Source organism: Pyrgilauda ruficollis, unplaced genomic scaffold (assembly GCF_017590135.1).
Source record: "Pyrgilauda ruficollis isolate IOZ18807 unplaced genomic scaffold, ASM1759013v1 scaffold4, whole genome shotgun sequence".
NCBI classification, from domain to species: Eukaryota; Metazoa; Chordata; class Aves; order Passeriformes; family Passeridae; genus Pyrgilauda; species Pyrgilauda ruficollis.
This window is the reverse complement of record NW_024525489.1, coordinates 6863717-6882117: the sequence shown is the minus strand read 5'-3', so window position 1 is coordinate 6882117 and position 18401 is coordinate 6863717. Positions and strand designations below refer to the sequence as shown.

Below are 18401 nucleotides of genomic sequence, written 5' to 3'. Positions count from 1 at the left end.
ATTTGATTACTTTATTTTTTTGCATGGAATAAATGCATTAGTAGCTGCCTGTAGTTATCTTGGTGTATAAAATGTCTAACGCACAGGAGAGTTAGGGTTTTTTTTTTCCTAGCAAATTCCATGTATCAAGTGCTTTCTATGTAAAGTGCAGCTTGAGTGAAGCTTATTTTCTTGAAATGCTAAATAGAGAAGTATAAAACAAAAAAATACAATTAGGATATGTTAAAAAATTGAACTAAGACCAAAGCTAAAACACTTTCTAGTTGTAAGTGATCTATTTGGAATGTTGGATTATTTTAAGTTTTTTAGCAGAAATTACAGCCATATTGAGTATAATAAAAAGCCCTAAAGTTATTCTGTACAAAATTGGTTTAAACAGTATGTGTCAATTGTTGTATTTTCATTTCATTTAAATAAGATCCTCAGTGTTAATGTTCTGTGTTGTTTTAAAGAACGCTACAAGCGTAAAATAATTTTGTTGCTTTTGTTATCCTTTGCTGCCCTCTTCAGCTCAGATGATGTACATCTATGGAGCAAGGTAAGTGGAGATAAAACTGTAAATCAAGATTCTTCTGGCATCGCCTGTTTATGGTGCATTATTGAAAATCTGAATTCTGAGACTGAAAATGGTAGACCTGCTAATTTGAGCAAGTCAGTGGCAGATCGAACAAGTGTATCAAACTGAGTTTTCAAATCAGACAGTTAAGTGGAATTGGGAAAAATCAAGTGTGGTGTTACCATGTCATTTAGCTTATTCTACTGCAGTTTCTAGATCAATGTGGTTACTGCTGAAAGTGGTCGTAGTTTCTGGACCAAAGTCTGCCATGGTTGTGCCATCAGGCATCAATTAACTTTCCTGCCCTCCTTAAACTTTCTCTCTGTCCTCATCCTGGTGCTAACAAAATAGAAAGGCAGACTTAGTTTTTCAAAGTTTTTGTTATATCACTTATAGCATTGAAGTCAAAGCCAAATAAAAGATATTACGGGTATGAACTCAAAGGGAAATTACTGATCATCTTGCCCAACCCTACATTAGGGCTACAGTAGAAAGAAACTGCAACGTAACATGGTTGTTACATTTTGCACAGTATTAAAATAGGGGAGATGTTGGCAGATACTGCTTTGGATGTGGTTTCAGAATTTGGGAAGGGATGCACTGTGCTTTTTATTGTTATTCTTCAGTACTGTAACTGCTGATTAAAAGTACATTTTAGATTTCACAAAGAAATCTTGGAATGAAATGGAGCTTGAGATTTGGAAAGTCTCTGATCAATGATTTGCATAAAACCAGTTCAGGATTTTTTTTACATTTTACTACCTTTTACTGCTATGTGATGATTCTGGTGAGAGGATATTTTTGTCTGCTGCCTCTCTCCTTCCTTTTTTGCATTAAAAAAAATGGAGAGCAGGGAAAGAAAAAGGGGGATCTCTTACTGGTCCCATTATGAAAATAATTTTGAAGGGCAGAGAGCTGAAGTAATAGTGGTCTGCATGTGAAGTAATATCTAGAGTTAATTTTGTTCTTCATCACAATGGAAGAAATTTTATTGTCTTCACTAAGTTTAAGAGTAAATACCTGCATTGAACTTGTAAAATAAGAAATGCTAACTTGGAAAGTAAATAGACACTTAGAAATAATATTACACATTTTTTCTGTAATTCATCGCTTTTAGTATTCTGATATTATGATTCAGAAGAACTGTTATGACTTCATTGGATTTTATTGCAGAGTGTATTGAGTTATCGTAGGAAGATACGGGGAAAAGGGCAGAAAAAAGCTGTAGTTTCACTGTGAACAGTGTCCATGGTGTTGATAGAAAAGTAAAAGATAAGATATTCAGGTGCACATTCGGTATTTTCTGTCATTATTTATTCGTTTTCATCAACAATTGAAGGTCAGGGTTCCTTTTCTTTTGCCATTACTTAAAACACAGCACTTTGGCAGTGAGAATGCATCTCCTTCTGACTTCTTTGAGATTGCATTCTAGAATCATGGGAGATAAAAGAAAAATTCTTGAAGCACAATTTTAGTTTTTAACTGAAGATTTAATTCATAAAATGATTCCATTTCCTTAAGAAGAATCAAATGATTTTTCAAGTGATGTTGTTTGGGTTAAAGTATTTATAGGTAAGATGTGGAAGGCTTTTGGGTAAATGCTTCTTTTCTTTCAGTAGAGGTAAAATCTATATATTTCTTTGTTTTGCATGATGGATCAAACGAGTGCTAAATGTAGTTGTAATTAATTTTTATGAACGCATGTTTTGGCATTCAAAATTGTACTTATTTACAACAGCTTATTTACAACTAGCTGTACTAGTTACCTTAACTCTACCAGAGCATGATGAATGTTGTTCCTTGATTTTTCCTTTGTATTTGCTTCTTTCAGATACAAAAAATAAGAAGCTTTTTAGGACAATTTCAGCCTTCTGGTAAATTAGAACATAATTGTAGCATCTCCAGGACTGACACACGTTAAGCAGTGTCTTAGGATAGCTAACTTCCTGTAGAATGATATATAAACAGAATACTGGAGTGTTCCCTGTCTTAATGCTATACCTCAGAAAGCATTTCTGTTGCAATATTTTTTCAAGAAAAACCTATTATTTACCAAAAAACCCCTTTGTGTTTCTTAGGGAATGACTATGATGTGGTAAAGACTAATACTTTAACAGAGAGATGCTTTATTATTTTGAGAATTCAATTTCAGATGCTATTTGTCCTTGCTTGCTTCTTTTGGCTGCAATGTACGATTATTCTGTCTCACCAGATAACAGAACTGTTGTACAAGGATGAACGTTATTGCCTGACGCCTCCAGGACCAACTGGTAGAGTTTCAATTTCTATGATTGTAACTTATCCACAAATCCGTTCTTCTGTGTAATGATGGGTTTGAGGGATTACAACAGTAAACACTGATTGCTTCTTTTTGAAAGTGAAATTTGAAAACATGTTGGGTAAAATCCTGATTCAAATAATCAGAGCATATTCTTTGAGATCCACGAGATTTTTTTTTAATTATAAACAAATCTTACTGATAATGATTTATTTTTCTGAATTTATAGATCAAAATGGAGAAGGATTACAGTATCAGTGCTTAAATACTTCTTTTAAAAAAAAAACAGTTTTTCAACCTACTTTTACATTTAGTATTAAAGGTACAGATTTTGTGAGGCGAAATGGTACTTAGTATCCCAAATCTTCTACCTTGAAATAAGTATACTTTTTTTGTTTAATGTGTTTTTTTTAAAAAAAAGGTTTGATTTTTCCCCCTCCTTCAGAGCTAGAGGGGCAAGGAGGTATGGGGAGAGCTAACCTTTGGGAAGGTAGTACTTGATACTCTTTCTGTTCTCGGAAGCGCTACAGGACCCCATGTATTTTTGCACTGCATAGACAAGAAACTTAGCATAATTTGATGAAATCTGTTCATCTTAATTTTCATTGGCTAATAGGCAGTTTCTTCAGTGTTACTTACGCGAATGGTTAAAATATTTTTGTATGCTTTTATATTAATATTACAATACTTAATGTAGCTTGGTAATGGAATATAATGGGTGAAATGTACAGAATAAATATGCAAAGTGTTAGAAATCTGTTTTTTCTTTTGAGCAATGACAAAATATTTGTGGCAACTATTTGGGGTAGCAGGCAGGAAAGGGGGAGAAGGCCTTGGGCAGTACCACTTCTGTCACACGGTAGTGGAAAAAAATAGATTGAAGTAAGATTCTGTACTGAAAAGCTGTCACTAGGTCTGAAAATAATTAATATTCCTTTCACTCACCAGTTAGATATGTGCTCCCAAACCACATAATCTCTATGCCTCAGTGATCATTGTTGCCATTTCAGAGCCTCTCATCAGGGTGACATCTCACACCAAAATGATTTCTTATAAATTAATCTTGATAACATGACAGTCTCGGTAATTTTAGTGGAATGCTTTCTCTTGTTTTTTTTCCACAGAAGCTGTTGGCTATTTTCTGTATCACTTGATTGACAGCATGAGTGACTCAGAGGTACAGGCCAAGGAGGAGCGTTTGAGACAATACTTCCATCAGCTGAAGAAGATGGTACCATTTCATTTTTTGCTACATAATGCCTGTCCTGCCTGACATGTATCTATTAGGTTTGAAATTGCTGCTTTTAAGTACAACCAGACCACTTCTCAATGACATGCAAGAGCTGGAGACTTGAATTACGTCTGAGATAATTTCTGTTAGACAAATTTCAGTTTGGTTCTGTTTCAAAACTCATATAATTTTTTTCCCCACCTCTTGGTACAGAATATAGTTATCCCTACCAGCCACTACAACGGCATTTGCAGACTGCTGGACTCCTCTCAAGTTCCTCAGTTAATTAAGGTCTGTGGTTCTATAGCAATTACTTTGAATCTAAAAAAAATCTCTGAATATATTCTCCTTTTTAAAATAAAAATCTTCATGCAGTGATTATATGTAAGCCTTTTAACCTTTCTATGATTTTTCACTGTTGTAGCTGGTTTCATTACTAATGTGAAAGGGATACATTTGATAAGTGCTGTTTCAAGTCAGTGTAATAATGCTGCAGAACACAGCTTTTTTACCATTGCTATTATATAATTACCTTGAACTTTTTGAGTATGATATGCTTACTTAGAGATTGAACTTTGAGGGCGATCAGTGATATTTTTGTCTTACTGAATTTCAGGATGTAAGGTTACTGTGTCATAAAAAATCCCTGTCTACAGACAACATTCCAGAAGTAAGTAAATTCACAGATAGCTGTTCTTGTTCTTACTGTAATAATACTGTTTGGATATGGGGTATAATCACTAGCTTTCAGGTCATGGAAGTATATTAATGTTATTTAAATCTACCATTTGAAGTTCAGAGGTTACTTTCCAGAGAAGGAGTAAAGGCTATCCCAATTTTCATATAGACCTGATACTTGACCTTGGAGTTGGCTGAGGTCTCATGCCTCAGTTTCCCTGCCTGGTAGATATTTTTTTGAAAGTTCTAGTTAGTTAACAGTGGTGGTGTGAGGCTTAATTCATGCTTGTAAATTACAGTGATCCACTTGAGTGGCAGGAACCATATAAATCCATACTGCTTCTAATGGTCGAGTATCAAGTCTTTACATTTCTGATCTGAGCAAAGTGGCAGTGGGAAAAGAAACGGGCTTCTATTTCCTACTTCCCTGAACACAAAGAACTGAGTGCGATAGAAATAGTAATGTTGACCTTTGTAGATATGTGACTTAATGTTGGGGTTTTTTTTTACTGTATCCTGACTCAAGTCTTCAATTAGTATGTACTATTTAAACAGATAAAAGCACCTTAAATGATTAAAAAATTTTCTTTGAGTATGAAAGAAAAGGATTATTTTGTCTGTCTTTTATTAAAGTGATCCGACAAGTTGTTCAGGGAAGGGTGTTTTCACAATTGACATTCTTTCTGTTACCTCCATTTAGAGTGCTAAATCTGACGTGTCTGCTTTGGAGAAGAAACTAGAAGAGCGAAAAGCTGAAAACCAGCCTATTACAGATGTCTTGAAACAACTCATACATGCTCTTTGTGAAGAAGAGGTATCTTAAGCAATGCAGAGATAATTGGAAACACATAGCTATATTTTTAAAGGGACATAAATGACTGTGTTATGGAAAGACACAGTTAAGCAAAGACAAGTGCAGTGCTTCAGGTTTCATGGTTTGATGCTTATAAATCAAACATAAGTGCAAAAAGCAATTAAATCAAAAGGTTAACTAATTTCAGCAACACCTTGAATGGCATGTTTTGGGGTTGCTGAAGTTTGTTTACAATAATCTGCAAAGTGAATGATAGTAACAGCTGTGATAGGTTTATCATACATGCCAAATGTCCTTTCAAGCCATGGCTCCGGTCTCTTATATCTAGATTGTCAAGCAACTGATACATGCACTAGTCATTTGCAATTCAAATAGTAGTAGGTTGTTAATGCAGGGATTGAAATTCCATTTTCCTGCAGGAGGAAAGCTCTTCTGAGATAAAGGGTCTCTTGCCTTCATTCGGCAGGCGTCCAGCTGTAGTTTACATTCATTTAGTGTGTGTCTGTAATTTGTGGGGTATCACCACACTTTTGTTCGTTTTCTTGTTCAGTATGATCCTGCCTATAATGCTGGATATATAGGAACATTAACAGTTGTGCAGGTGATAGCACAATATTCTCTGCTGCTACAAACACAATTTAGAAAGAGTTGAGTATCTCGCCTGTGTATCTCTACAGTTTTGCATATGAAATAAGCCTAGATGCAAACACCACTGCAAGTTCAAAGTGGTCAAATACATGAATAAGAATTTATAGAAAAATAAGCTTTCTATGGAATTATTAAGTAGTTTCTTATTCTTTAGAAAGTAGTTTTGTTAATGTGTTTGGCAGTGTACCAGGTGAAAATGGTTATGAATTCCAAATAAATAAGAGCTGTTTTAGAATATGAGTTAATCATGTTCATGGTCTTGGGATTAAAAGAAAAGAAGTCTCTTACTTTAAAAAATGCAAGAAATATAAATGCAAAGGAAGAAAATTTATTTAGAAGTCTATTCTCAAATTAATGTAAAAGGTGTTCTACAAAAATAATGTTTGCGAAACAGCTTTCACTCTTAAAATTTCCTAAAGCATTACAGCACTGTGTTTTCATATGTGATCCTGCGCTACTAAAAGCACTAAAGCAGTCATGTAACTGCACACTGAATGTATAAGATTCATAATGTCAGATTGACTTTTCCTCTCGTTCACATCTTTGCTTTGTTCCTTTTTTAGAATATGCAAAAAGCCCTTGAAGTGAAAGCCAAATACGAACCGGACATGGTTGTCGGTGGCTATGCAGCCTTAATAAATTTGTGCTGTCGACATGATAATGTAGAAGAGGCAATGAACCTGAAAGAAAAAGTGTAAGTACACCGGCACTGAAACATGTCACAGAGATTTATGCTGATACACAGACCTTGTTGAATTAAGTAGGTTGAGTATTAACCCCCTCATCCATTTTTAATTAGTTTTCCCCAACAATGTATGTGCATTTAAAACAGTCATGGGTGTGGTTTCTGGAAACAAAAAATTTGCTTTGTGTAATTGAACATTAGAAGCAGCTACTTTGTGTGGTCAGTAATTTTATTTTATTTTTAATTTGAAAAAGGCAGATTGCTACATAACATGTGTTCTATTTTTATTTTAAACGTGCAGAGTGTCTAAATTTATTTTTGGCTTAATTTACAGTTCAGGATGGGTACCTGTATTGTATGTTACAAAGCACCTAGAATGTGTTTAGAGTGCAGGGCACCTATATTGTTTTTAGAATAGCAGTGTTTGAGTAGTGTTACTTGAAGACTGTCTACAAACATTCTATTTTAAATTTTTATATTCAGTTCTTTGGATCTTGGTGGTAAAAGTTAGCTTCCAGCTAAAACATGCCATGCATGACTTAGCCTGGAGCAAATTCTTGCAGATGATCCTTCTATTTGCTCCTTTCCTTTTTCCCTCAAAAGGCTCCTTTTGGTCTGGTGCTATAGTGAATCAAAACCAAGTTATTTGTGACTTTCAGGGTCTCTCTCTCTCTCATACACCCACAAAGTACTTACTTAGGTTTTTCAGTAGGTTGGCAGGCAGGTGCTCATTACACCCTGCTAGTGTTAGAAATCATGTGAATTGATTGAGTTGTGAATATAAAGAATTTTGCCACTTTACAAATAAGGGTTGTGTATTGGCTTTGATTGCAGTTCTGCTCTCACGTAGTCCCCAGTGTGAGTTTGCAGAAGTGAAATTCAGTCTTCTGCTGGAGTTTCACTGGGGAAACACATTTTTACTGATCTGCCTCAAGCATAGCCTCATATTGCAAATAAGTGTCTCTTTGGATTGTTATACAAGGAAACAGTGGTGAAGGAATTAATTAACTTGTAGTACTTTCAGAGAAAAGAAACAATGCATAGCAGAAATTTCAAAATAGTGGCTTTTAATTTAGGCAAATAGTTTCAATCTCTCTGTCAAAAAGAATATAGCCCTGTTCCAGTCATCTGCATCTGCAGTTTTCTTCCCTGGCTTCTGAAAAATACCCTATTTTATGCAATAACTACCAAATCATTAATTAAACCATCTGATTCTTTCTCAGAGATACAAACTTTGGCTTTTGAGGGTGGGAAGGTGCGTGGATCATATTTTTAAATCATGTTCTAATGATACATCTTTCCAATTTTATCAGATTTTTCCTTCAAGATTTACTATCATTTTTACCTCTTAATGCTGTTGCTGTGTTATGTACTTTTAAAAATAAATCTTTAAGCAGAAGCTATAAAATGTGAGCCTCTGTTGATAAAATTCTTAATGCTTTAATTTTCAGCTTCCCTAAGAATTCACCTGTTGCTCTTGACAGTGGAAAGTACGTAGCACTGGTTGAAGTCTTAGAAAAGCATGGTAGACTGGAAGGTAATCCATTTGCTTTCATTGTGTGTTTCTGCTATATAATAAAGGTATCTTGCCTCGAGAATAAAAATGTGACTTGATATTAATGGTATATCATGTCCTGAAAAGTGCTTGAACATTTTGCATACAAATTTGCATGTGAATTCAACCAGAGATGCTTGGACAGTGCAGGCCATTAGTTTTAATGGATTGGCAAGCTTGTCATTTACATTTGCACAGCTCAGTGCTTTTTGCATTTCTGCAGCTAGTTTTTATTAGCATTGCTGTTTGGATTGAGTTTGAAGATCATGACTTATGGCACAAATTGCGTATGTGCCTAGACTAATGGCTTTGTTTTTGCTTAAGAAGGTCTGAAGGCTGAACATAAAACCTATAAACATAACCCTCTCATAAGAGCCAAGTACTGCAAAAAAAAAAAAAAATTTAACTTTTCACAAAGTATATATTTTTCTGTTACTATTATTTTTTGTGTTTGCTGTTGAATTTTATATTCGATCTGTAAACTGCCTGGAAATTTTGGCTTTTTAATGAGTGTTCTACAAAATTTCATGTTTCTAGATGTTTGCATTAAGCTGTTAGCTCTTTCATTTTTGTAGTTTAGTCTAATAGAATTCTGTGGCTTACATGGTTTGGTTGATCTTTAAAAAGAACTCTAGACTGCTGTTAGCTTTAAAAGGCGATTCTGAATATTGAGTTCTATGACTTTGTAGAGTAGCAACTACACTAACACTATAAAACATGGTTTAAGCCTGGACACAAAATGTAATGGTTTTATTTAAAACACTGTAAAATAAAAAAGCTAATACAGTTTTTTTCATGTGAGAGCTTCCTTTGAAATTTGTCTTGGCCTTTTAAGCTTACTGTTAGAAAAATAAAAAACAAAGCTGGTGTTGTCCAAATCATAATAAATCAGATCATGTCCACCTCTGCATTAAGCAGTTTGAAAATATGAGCTTGCTTTTAAGACCACAAATGTCCCTCAGAAAATAAAATAATTCAGAAATGTAGCCAAATCTAAAGTGGTCAAAACATTCTGTCTATGCAGTAATTAAGAACATTATAAAAATGCACTTATTCCATATACAAAAATGTTTGTTTCCGCCTTACTAATGAAGCTTAATGAACCTAATGTTTTAACATGCAGTCTGTTAGAAAGCTTTCATTGGCTCTCCTTGGCTAATTAGTATCGACACAGCAAACAGGCCCTATCGGTATCAGACCATTAGTCTGGCTGTATATACAGTGTAAACATATCTTTATTATCTGGCCTCGTGACAAGCCATCTGCTGAAGAAACAATGGAGTGATTTAGCAGATGTTAGCATTGAACGATAAAAGCATCCATTTAGTAGAATCTTGCAGCTATAGGGCAGGCTGTACAGGGTTATGTAGTGCAAAGTGGGCACACAGTTCCTATCTATAATTTGTAGTCAAAGTTGCAGGAAAATGATAAAACCATGCTATTGTGGATTTATAATTGTAGTCTCGTTTAGAAATGCAAGTAGTAATTAACTTGAAATCGGCATTATACACCAGAATTTACATTCCTGCTGGGTTTGAAATGCTGTTTTAATAGCAGTTTGTTTTCCCCACATGAAATTACCTAAGGGTCTTTTGTGTTGTTTCATTGTAGATGCTATTAACATTCTAACGGAGATGAAAGAGAAGGATGTTCCTATCTCCGGCAGAACAGTTGCATCTTTTCTCCGCATTCTTAATGCCGCTGCCATGCGAGGTGAAGTTGAAACAGTGAATCGATTACATGACACCATTGCAAACCTGGGGTTGGTGCAAACTGCTGCCCTTCATGCCCCTCTGATTACAGTTCACCTTGAAAAGTAAGCTATGCTTGGTCTTCAGATGAACGAAGTTATGATATTTCTATGTGTTCTATGACCTGTGTACACAATTCACAGCTGCGCATACGTGTCTGGAAATGCTCACGCACATGCAATTACCGAAGTGATCTTAGAGCAGTAATGAACAAATATGTTTTCTTCATTTAGCTAAGTCTCTTTTCATCAGCTAGACATCATGTCATGATCTCTTGGAACAGCAGCTGTGTTTTACAGGCACATCAGAGATGAAGTGGCTATATGTTGGAATATGCTTATGAATTAGTTTGTTCTAAAGTCTGTTTGACAAGATCGCTATTCAGAGCATGATAGGTGCAGTCTCAGCTCTTGTGGTTAAGTGGAACATGTTTTCACATCAAAACAGCATTATTTTGCTGTGCCTTCCAGTATATCTCAGGTGAGTTGCAGGGCGATTGTTGAATACTGAAGTATTTTTAATTCATGTAATTCAAATAATTTGATATCATTGCCAGTAGGCTGCTGTGCTGCTGAATTTAAAATTCAAAGAAAATACTGTCTGGTCTGTTATGTTTGAGGGGTTTTGCCTATATATACTTGTAGTACCATTTATTAGAGAAAAGGTATTTCGTACAGGCATTCTTCTGGGAAGTATCTTTTAATTTCATGTGCATTATTCCTTTGCATAAGTTTTCATTATGAGGTGTAGGATATTTGAATTAACATGCATATGAATTTTATAATAATTTCCTTTTAAAATTAAGGCAAGAGTTGCTTTTCCTTTACCACATGCACAGTCCTTTTATTATTCTTTTGTGTGTCATTTCTGTAGTTCCTGGATTTTTGACACTTGTAACTAGAGTTTATGAATCAATTTCTTGAGATTTAGTTCATGTAAACAAAATGTTACTGGCATAAATATAACGTCTATCTATGAAATAAATGAATTCTTCATATTATCATACAAGACAGCCATTTAGGGGCTTTTAGTTCTTGTAGGTATGCTGGGTGTGCAAGGTCTGTATAACATTTCTGTACTGAAAATTCTTGCGCGAGAGCTAACCCTTGGTAAATGTGCGCACATTCTCTTTTAAAAACAGTGTTTTAGTAAAGTGGTCAACAGTTAAGAATATAGTGTGCATCTTCTCAGTCAGTGACTCTGCCTTGGTTGCATCACAAGCTAGGCAGATGTTTATGAAAGTAATTTAACTGCAATCATATGTAACTAATGTGTCGGAAAAATATCTGATATGCTTTGCAGTGTGCATAAGAGCAGCTGCATTTTGCATAATTGCTTTATGCACATTGACATGCAAGTTGTACCTGGTGCTACTTCAGCTCTTTTCACTTGAAATGTAGTGTATGATGGTGTAGGTAAAGGTGGGATCATGTGCAGTTGAAGAGGGGGACAGTAATGAGTGTTACTTTATTTTGATTCCACTTTTTTTTCAGTATAAGTTTTTGGGAAAACTTTATAAAAAGTTGCAGTTTTTTTATTAATAGAGGAACTTTTGATGAGACTAGATTCATGAAGAGGAAAGTAGTTCCAGACTGCGGAATTGTATGGTCAAAATTATTGGTCCTCAGCTGTAGCGGTGCCAGTATAGTTCATATATATAAATAAAAAGCAAAGTAAGTTATTTTTTTATGGATTTTTACCACCTTATGGGTGGGGAGACTGCATCTTCTCTGATGGTAGACAGAATTTGGAAGGCTTTTTCTGCATAATTTGCTTAGGAGGAATAACTGCATTTTCACTGAGGTGTTTGTTTTTTGGCAAGGGGGAAGTGTTGTGGTTTGGGCTTGTTTGTTTTTCTTAGATATGTATGCTAAGAGTATTCTGAAAGTTATGAGTGACTGAAATAAGTGTTAGTCATTTCTTTCAGTAGTAGTGCTTATTGTTTGCCATCCTACAGCTCAAGTATCATGCTGAATTGTTGTCATTTAGCTGCAGGTCATCAGCATGCATCTAAAATAAGCTCTGGGGTATTTCAAAATATTCCACAGTAGTGGTTTTACTAGTGTTTTGTGTTCTTAATTTATTTCAAACTTTTTTATTTGCTTGTAAAAGAATCTGTGATTCACTTTTGAAGATTTCAACAATTACAAGTATAAAATGTTTTCATCCACCCTTTTCTTCCTGTCCTGAACATTCCTAAGTTCTTATTAAGTCCCAGTGCAAGTTAAAAGTTTTTAACAGAGCATGGAAAAGAAAAAATATGTTGATGGTGGACAACATAACTTTACAAAAGCCAGCATTCTAGTAGAATGGACATTTTGCCTTTAATATCCTGGGAAATATTTAACTGAAATAACTAGAGAAAGAACCCATGCTTACCTTGCAGTTTTTCTGACACTGAGTAAGGGAACTACTCCCCTGCATTGCATTTTCTGGTTTTTATTTATGATCTTGAACAGTTTTTCAAAATGGGAAAATCACATTAAAAATTGAGACAGTCCATATAGTCTTGGTCTGTCATACAATGTGATAAACCTTCCTTGGATTGTGTGACAAAAATCTGCAGGTATATAAAGAACTTGTACTTTGTCTTAAAATCTGTCTTACTTTTGAACCGGTTCTTCCACTTCCTGATAATTAGAAAAACTTGTGATACCTACGCCATGTAAAAGTTAATATTTTTAAGGATTGTAGTTTTGGCTTAAGTTCTCTACAAACTCGCCTTTGAGAAAAGAAAAAAAAATCTTCGGGTTTGAAATTTACTAATTCCAGATACAAGAAGTGCTCTTAAGCAGAGAGAAGAAAATTTGCAGTTAAACTATGAAAGCATTATGTTACAGACCATATGATTATTTGTACTATATTACAAAATTATAAATTATTTTGTAGCTTTAAATCAGGGAACACAAGCTGTTAATACCTGTATCTTAAATGATAAAAAGGTTATAATTGGATTGTTTTTCTTTAAAAATGCATTGTCCAGTAGAGCATTGTATGCTCATTTTCTATTAATCTCATATAAACTCATTTTGATTAGTTTCTTATGTAGTAGACAGAGCATGAATGCAGTGCCTTGACAATTTTCTTTCTGCTGTTTCCACAGAGTTAAAATCACCTGTGACTCTTTTTGAGATAATTCTGCAGCACTTACAAGTTATTTGACTTTTATATGCACTTCTGAAAACATGCATCTTTAAGTGGTATTTGTAGTGGGGGACACATGTCTCTAAGGGAGAGGTTTTTTCCCAGTTTTTTTAGCAGCTTTATTTCAGATATTTTATTATAATTCCTTATGTGTTGCAATGAAATTAGGGATGTTTGGCTCTCTTACTCCATTATTGCAATTAGGAATTTAGCATCATCAGTGCCAAAGGACAAAAGTGTCTCATTTGCCCTATGGGGACAGGACAGTGATAAGATGATTTTTCGTCAGGGATCATTGGGTCGTAATTAAGTTACATTCATGGCTATTGCTTTTTGAAGGATGATTGGTAAATGACAGGCTTCATGTGCTTGCTATGGACAGTGTTCACTAGGGTTTTTTCTCCCTCTGTCAGAAAATCCTGTTGAGTCTGATAATGTAAATGTGGCATTTTATTCTGAACAAAAGAGCAGGGAAATGAGCTATCTTGTCTAATCATTCAGTTGTTTAACACCGACTTCCAGTTTAGACTCAATTGGCTGGAAAGCACTTGACATGTGAAGTTAGTGCTGTTCGGAACGCATGTTTGAGTAAATTTTAAAGTAAGTGACAGCTAAATTGTACCTAGGGAAATTACAAAGCCTTCAACACAGTTAATTTTTTGGGGAGGATTAGTTGTAATTGCAACACCAGTCTCCTTGAAGATTCCTTAGTACAGCAAATGAACAGAAACACATTTAGCTCTTTCAAGAGCCTGTTCTCTTTTTACAGAATAATTTTTGTAAAGCTGATTGTACCTTGCTGAATTGACTTCCCTCTACACTAACATCTGCTTCAGATTTGTAGAGAGGGATTTGTTTTACCAGGCTATCCTCCACCCCCACCCCAGAGAGTCCCTTTTTTCTTTTTACCTCTCTAGTGATTTCAGGTTTGAGAGCTTTTCAATCAGTAAACCCCTTAGGTAAATTGCCACTTCACTAAAGCTTTATGCATAATGTTGCAGCACTTCATTCCAATTAAAATCAATATTTGGAGTCTTATTTTTATCAGGCAGACTCTCTGGTTGGGAAAGTTGTTTATTACAAGTAAAAGGGTTAGATTTAGTGCTACATTTTTAAGCAAGAAGGGAGTGGCTTGTTGAAAGTGAGGGGGGCTGAAATATGGGGGAATGGTGTAGCCAGTCCTGCTACAGTGTGTCCTACAGACCTTCAGCTAACTGATTAATTTTGGCCCTTCAGATAGATTTGTGTGATTAAAATTGCCCACACAAATATTTTGGAAGATTGGACCCGTAATACCTTGGACTTCATAGCCATTCTAAAAAGAAAAGAATCAACTTGGTGTCTTGACCTGGACTTCAGCTGGAAAATAATGCCAAAACAGGATTCTTCTGGAGCTGCATAAAAGCCAAGCAGAATGTACTCGTGGCTGAGGCTTCTTCTGTTATTCAAAAATAATAGTTTATCTTTTTTTTTTTTTTAAAGAGCAAGTTTCAAAGTGCCAGAAAAATACACCTAATCTTTAAGTGGAACAGGTCTTAGTCCTTAACAGATAACATTTGTGAGTGACTTAAAGCTGTAGTATCTGGCCAACTCAGAATGAAGCATGGATCATCTATGTTCACTCTTTAAATACTGTTTATTCCAAACTGATGCTGGAAATCCAGTTTTTCCAACATGGCTATGAATATATGGGCTTTTTTTTTCCTTTTTGACTTGAACCATATTAATTAAATAGTAATTTTAGACAAGGCTTTTAATGTCTTAGAGTAGTAAGTATCCTTTGGGAGGATAAAAGGGTGTTTGACATGCATAACTTCTTACAGAAAGACTCCCAAATACTTTCAAATGTACAGCTGTTTGTTAGTTTAAAATCATTATGTCTAAATAGCATTTTCTTAAAATGTAGAAATTCTCTTTTGTGCAGCTCTTTTTATTGTTTCAAGAAACACATTAAAATGTTACGTCTGCTTGAAATTTAAGCCTACAGTTCCTTATTTTTCATTTTTAAAAAGGATTGTAAAAACTGCTTACAAAAGTAGCTGCTGGTACTTATTTGGAATTAACTGCAGTATGTGACAGTTAAAAAATACTGCAGATTGTTGAATTGTAGAAGCTCAAGTACAAGCATAAGCTTGATCATTTTTTCTTTGCAGTAGTGGTACCAACAATTTGTCAAGTCAGAACTTCTCTATGTTTTATTGCTGTATATTTGTCTTTGCCAGTTTTAGTATTTATATGTTCTGCAAACCCCATTCTCTAGTAAACTGAGAATGACTGGTTGGTTGATTAAATGCAACTGAACGAATATATCTGATTTTAATAGATTAAAAACAGTTGTAACAGTACATCAGTGTGTAAGATACAGTACTCCTTAAACACAAACTTATTCAGCGCCTTTGAGCAGTAGGTTCCAGTAGCAAGTGCAATATTTCAATTTATTTTTGCCTCAAGTCATCCTTTGCTGACTTTTTCTCTGCATGTGCAGTATTAATGCCTTCAGAAGTATACATGTAGAGACTAGAAAACTGTTAATGCTACTGCTTGAATGGCATTGCAATTATTCATTCATTTATTGATAGCTTTGACCTAAAAACAGTCACTGTAGTCCTTTAGGAATACAGCCGAGACAATACTATAGCTGTGTGAGCATCAGTCTGAAAAGCTAGATTTATCACTGAAAACTTTAATTTGAATGTATAAATGTTGTTGTGCCTCCTTAGAAATTGAGTAGTTTTCTGTAAAACTGTTTTTTTTCATAGATGTTAACTGAACTTGCATCTAAAGCAGGAGAAAAATACTGATTATATAAATCTTTATATCTGACTATGGTAACTACCATAGTATTTCGCTTTTATGACAGTAATCTAGCCTGCAACATCTACTTGCAGTTTTGAAATTAACCTGTAATTTAGTCTTCACCCCAAATGACAAAAATTCAAATGACTCCATGGGGTGCCAGAAGATGCACTGTAAACAGGGCTCAGTAAGGGGGATAAGGTAGAAATCCATCATCTTAGGTTTTATAAGAATGCCAGTATTACTGAATAAAATGAGTTCTTCTTCTGTGTTTTACTGTTCAATTTTTAAAAAAATATTAACCTAGATAATGATAGTAGTACATGGTAGTTTAGTTAGTTATTCTTTGCAAAAGCAAAATCTGTGCTGCACAAGAAATGCAATGTGAGGAGAGGACATCTGAATTGGGCTTGTTTTAACAGTAATATCTGGATTTGTTGAGGTTTTGTTGATGAAAAATAACATTTTCATCATGCTTGGGAATGTTGCTTCGGGAATGTTAAATCATTATTTCAAGTCAGTGTTCCTTTGGTAACTTACATCACCCATATCAAATAAGGCTCTTGAAATCTAAAATGCCGTCTTACTGACTGCCTGGCTACTTACATTTTGTGTGTGTGGTCTTGGTTTGTTTCAGCTTAAACCTTACCCTTCAAAAAATAACTTAAAATATTGTTTTACCAGTGTTTCTGTGGTTGCCCTTGGTTGTTTCTGGTGTTTCTGCTTTGTTTTGTTTGGTTTTGTTTCAAGATTGGGTTGTAATCCTTTGAAAAAAAGGTCTGCAGTAGATGATTAAATGCAGTCAGTTACACAGTATGGAAGGATATTTTGTATTTGTTGTTACTGTGATTGTTTTTATGACTTTCTGGTTTTGCATTTTAATTATGTATGCTTCTGAAGGTGTTAATAATGTGTACATAGGGGAAAATTCAGCAAAAGATTGAGGCACCAAAAATGGAAATATTCTGTGTGTTACTTCTACTTGCTGCTCAAAGGCTCCTGACAAAATGCATTTAATGCCATCTTGTACACTTACCATTACATGGATTTACACTGGTGCTATGTCTGACGTGGATAGGCCAGCATAAAACACATTTTGGTACCCTACTATATTGTTGAATTAACTGCAAAAATTGTATTTTTTAAAGTAGAAAATACCTGTTGGATTTTCATATAGAACGGAATAATGCTATAGCCCTTCCATTGTGATGGAATGGACATCAGCAGATGATTTACAGGCACTCTGTTAAGGTGTAAAACCAGTATAAAGCAATCTGATGAGCTGTGGTTATCTTAACTCTGGTGATCTCTGCTGAAACAAAATATTGTGGAATAATTGTGAAGAACTTAAAAACTGGACATGCCTAAGCATAGGCAGAGAGGTAATAGAGTGTACATGGTATTACTTACGAATGAGAAAAATAAAGCTGTTAAACACTTAAGTGAATTTTCCATGGAGTTTGAGTTTTGTCAAGACAGGACATAGCGTAACTTGAGAATATTGCTCAAAAATGAAGTGCATCTGATACTGAGGAACATTCACACCTTTGGCTAATTTGTAGTAAGCAGTGGTCATGGAATCAGAAACAATAAGACTTGAGTGGGGAATTACACTGGGATTATAGACTGCTAAATGAATTTTCTGTGAAATTTTCAAGGTTTCAGCATGGATTGCTCCTGCTAAAAAAGGTTTTTTTCTTGTTTCGTTTCATTCCACAAGGGATGACATGCCTGCAGCTCTGGAAGCTTTAATCAGCTGTTACAAGAAGTATGGTAAAATTCTTCAAATTCATAACATCTGCTGTAAACTGGTAGAAAAAGGAGATGCTGATCTTCTGCAAAAGGGTTAGTTGCATGTAGTCAAATGCTCTCTGCTAATATGAAGTGTTTTCCCAGGATTTGTATATATAATTTCTTTCAACTGAAAGAAAAAAAAATGTTTGTCTTTATATATGAACTTCAAAGCACTAATATGATGCCTGCGTTCCTCAGATTGAAAAATTGATTGTAATTTTAAACATGGAACAGCTCTGTATAATGCATCATTGAGCTCTCCCAAGATTAGTACTAATACTTGTTCTAGCTGTGTATGTTACTATTAAGAAACAAATTAATAGTAACACATCACAATAACAAAACAATACGTCTGTTTTTCAAATAGCTGTGCAGTTCACAAATGATAAATCCTCACTTTCTATGAGGAGAACATGCCAATATAGTCTATTTTGTTCAATATAGTTCAAAATGTAGTGCAGAAAAACATTT

The 18401-nt window shown here is 34.7% G+C and overlaps 1 protein-coding gene across 2 annotated transcripts in view; it reads left to right on the top strand.

Moving 5' to 3' along the window:
- The window catches only part of LRPPRC (leucine rich pentatricopeptide repeat containing), an 86499-nt gene that overhangs the window by 29439 nt on the left and 38659 nt on the right, over positions 1-18401 (top strand). For both annotated transcript variants that reach the window (XM_041477097.1, XM_041477096.1), the window contains exons 15-24: positions 511-538; positions 2769-2826; positions 3959-4065; positions 4279-4356; positions 4682-4735; positions 5444-5557; positions 6769-6899; positions 8342-8427; positions 10057-10261; positions 17857-17981. In XM_041477097.1, the coding sequence (XP_041333031.1) occupies positions 511-538; positions 2769-2826; positions 3959-4065; positions 4279-4356; positions 4682-4735; positions 5444-5557; positions 6769-6899; positions 8342-8427; positions 10057-10261; positions 17857-17981 (986 nt within the window). The remainder of the gene's footprint in view (positions 1-510; positions 539-2768; positions 2827-3958; positions 4066-4278; positions 4357-4681; positions 4736-5443; positions 5558-6768; positions 6900-8341; positions 8428-10056; positions 10262-17856; positions 17982-18401) is intronic.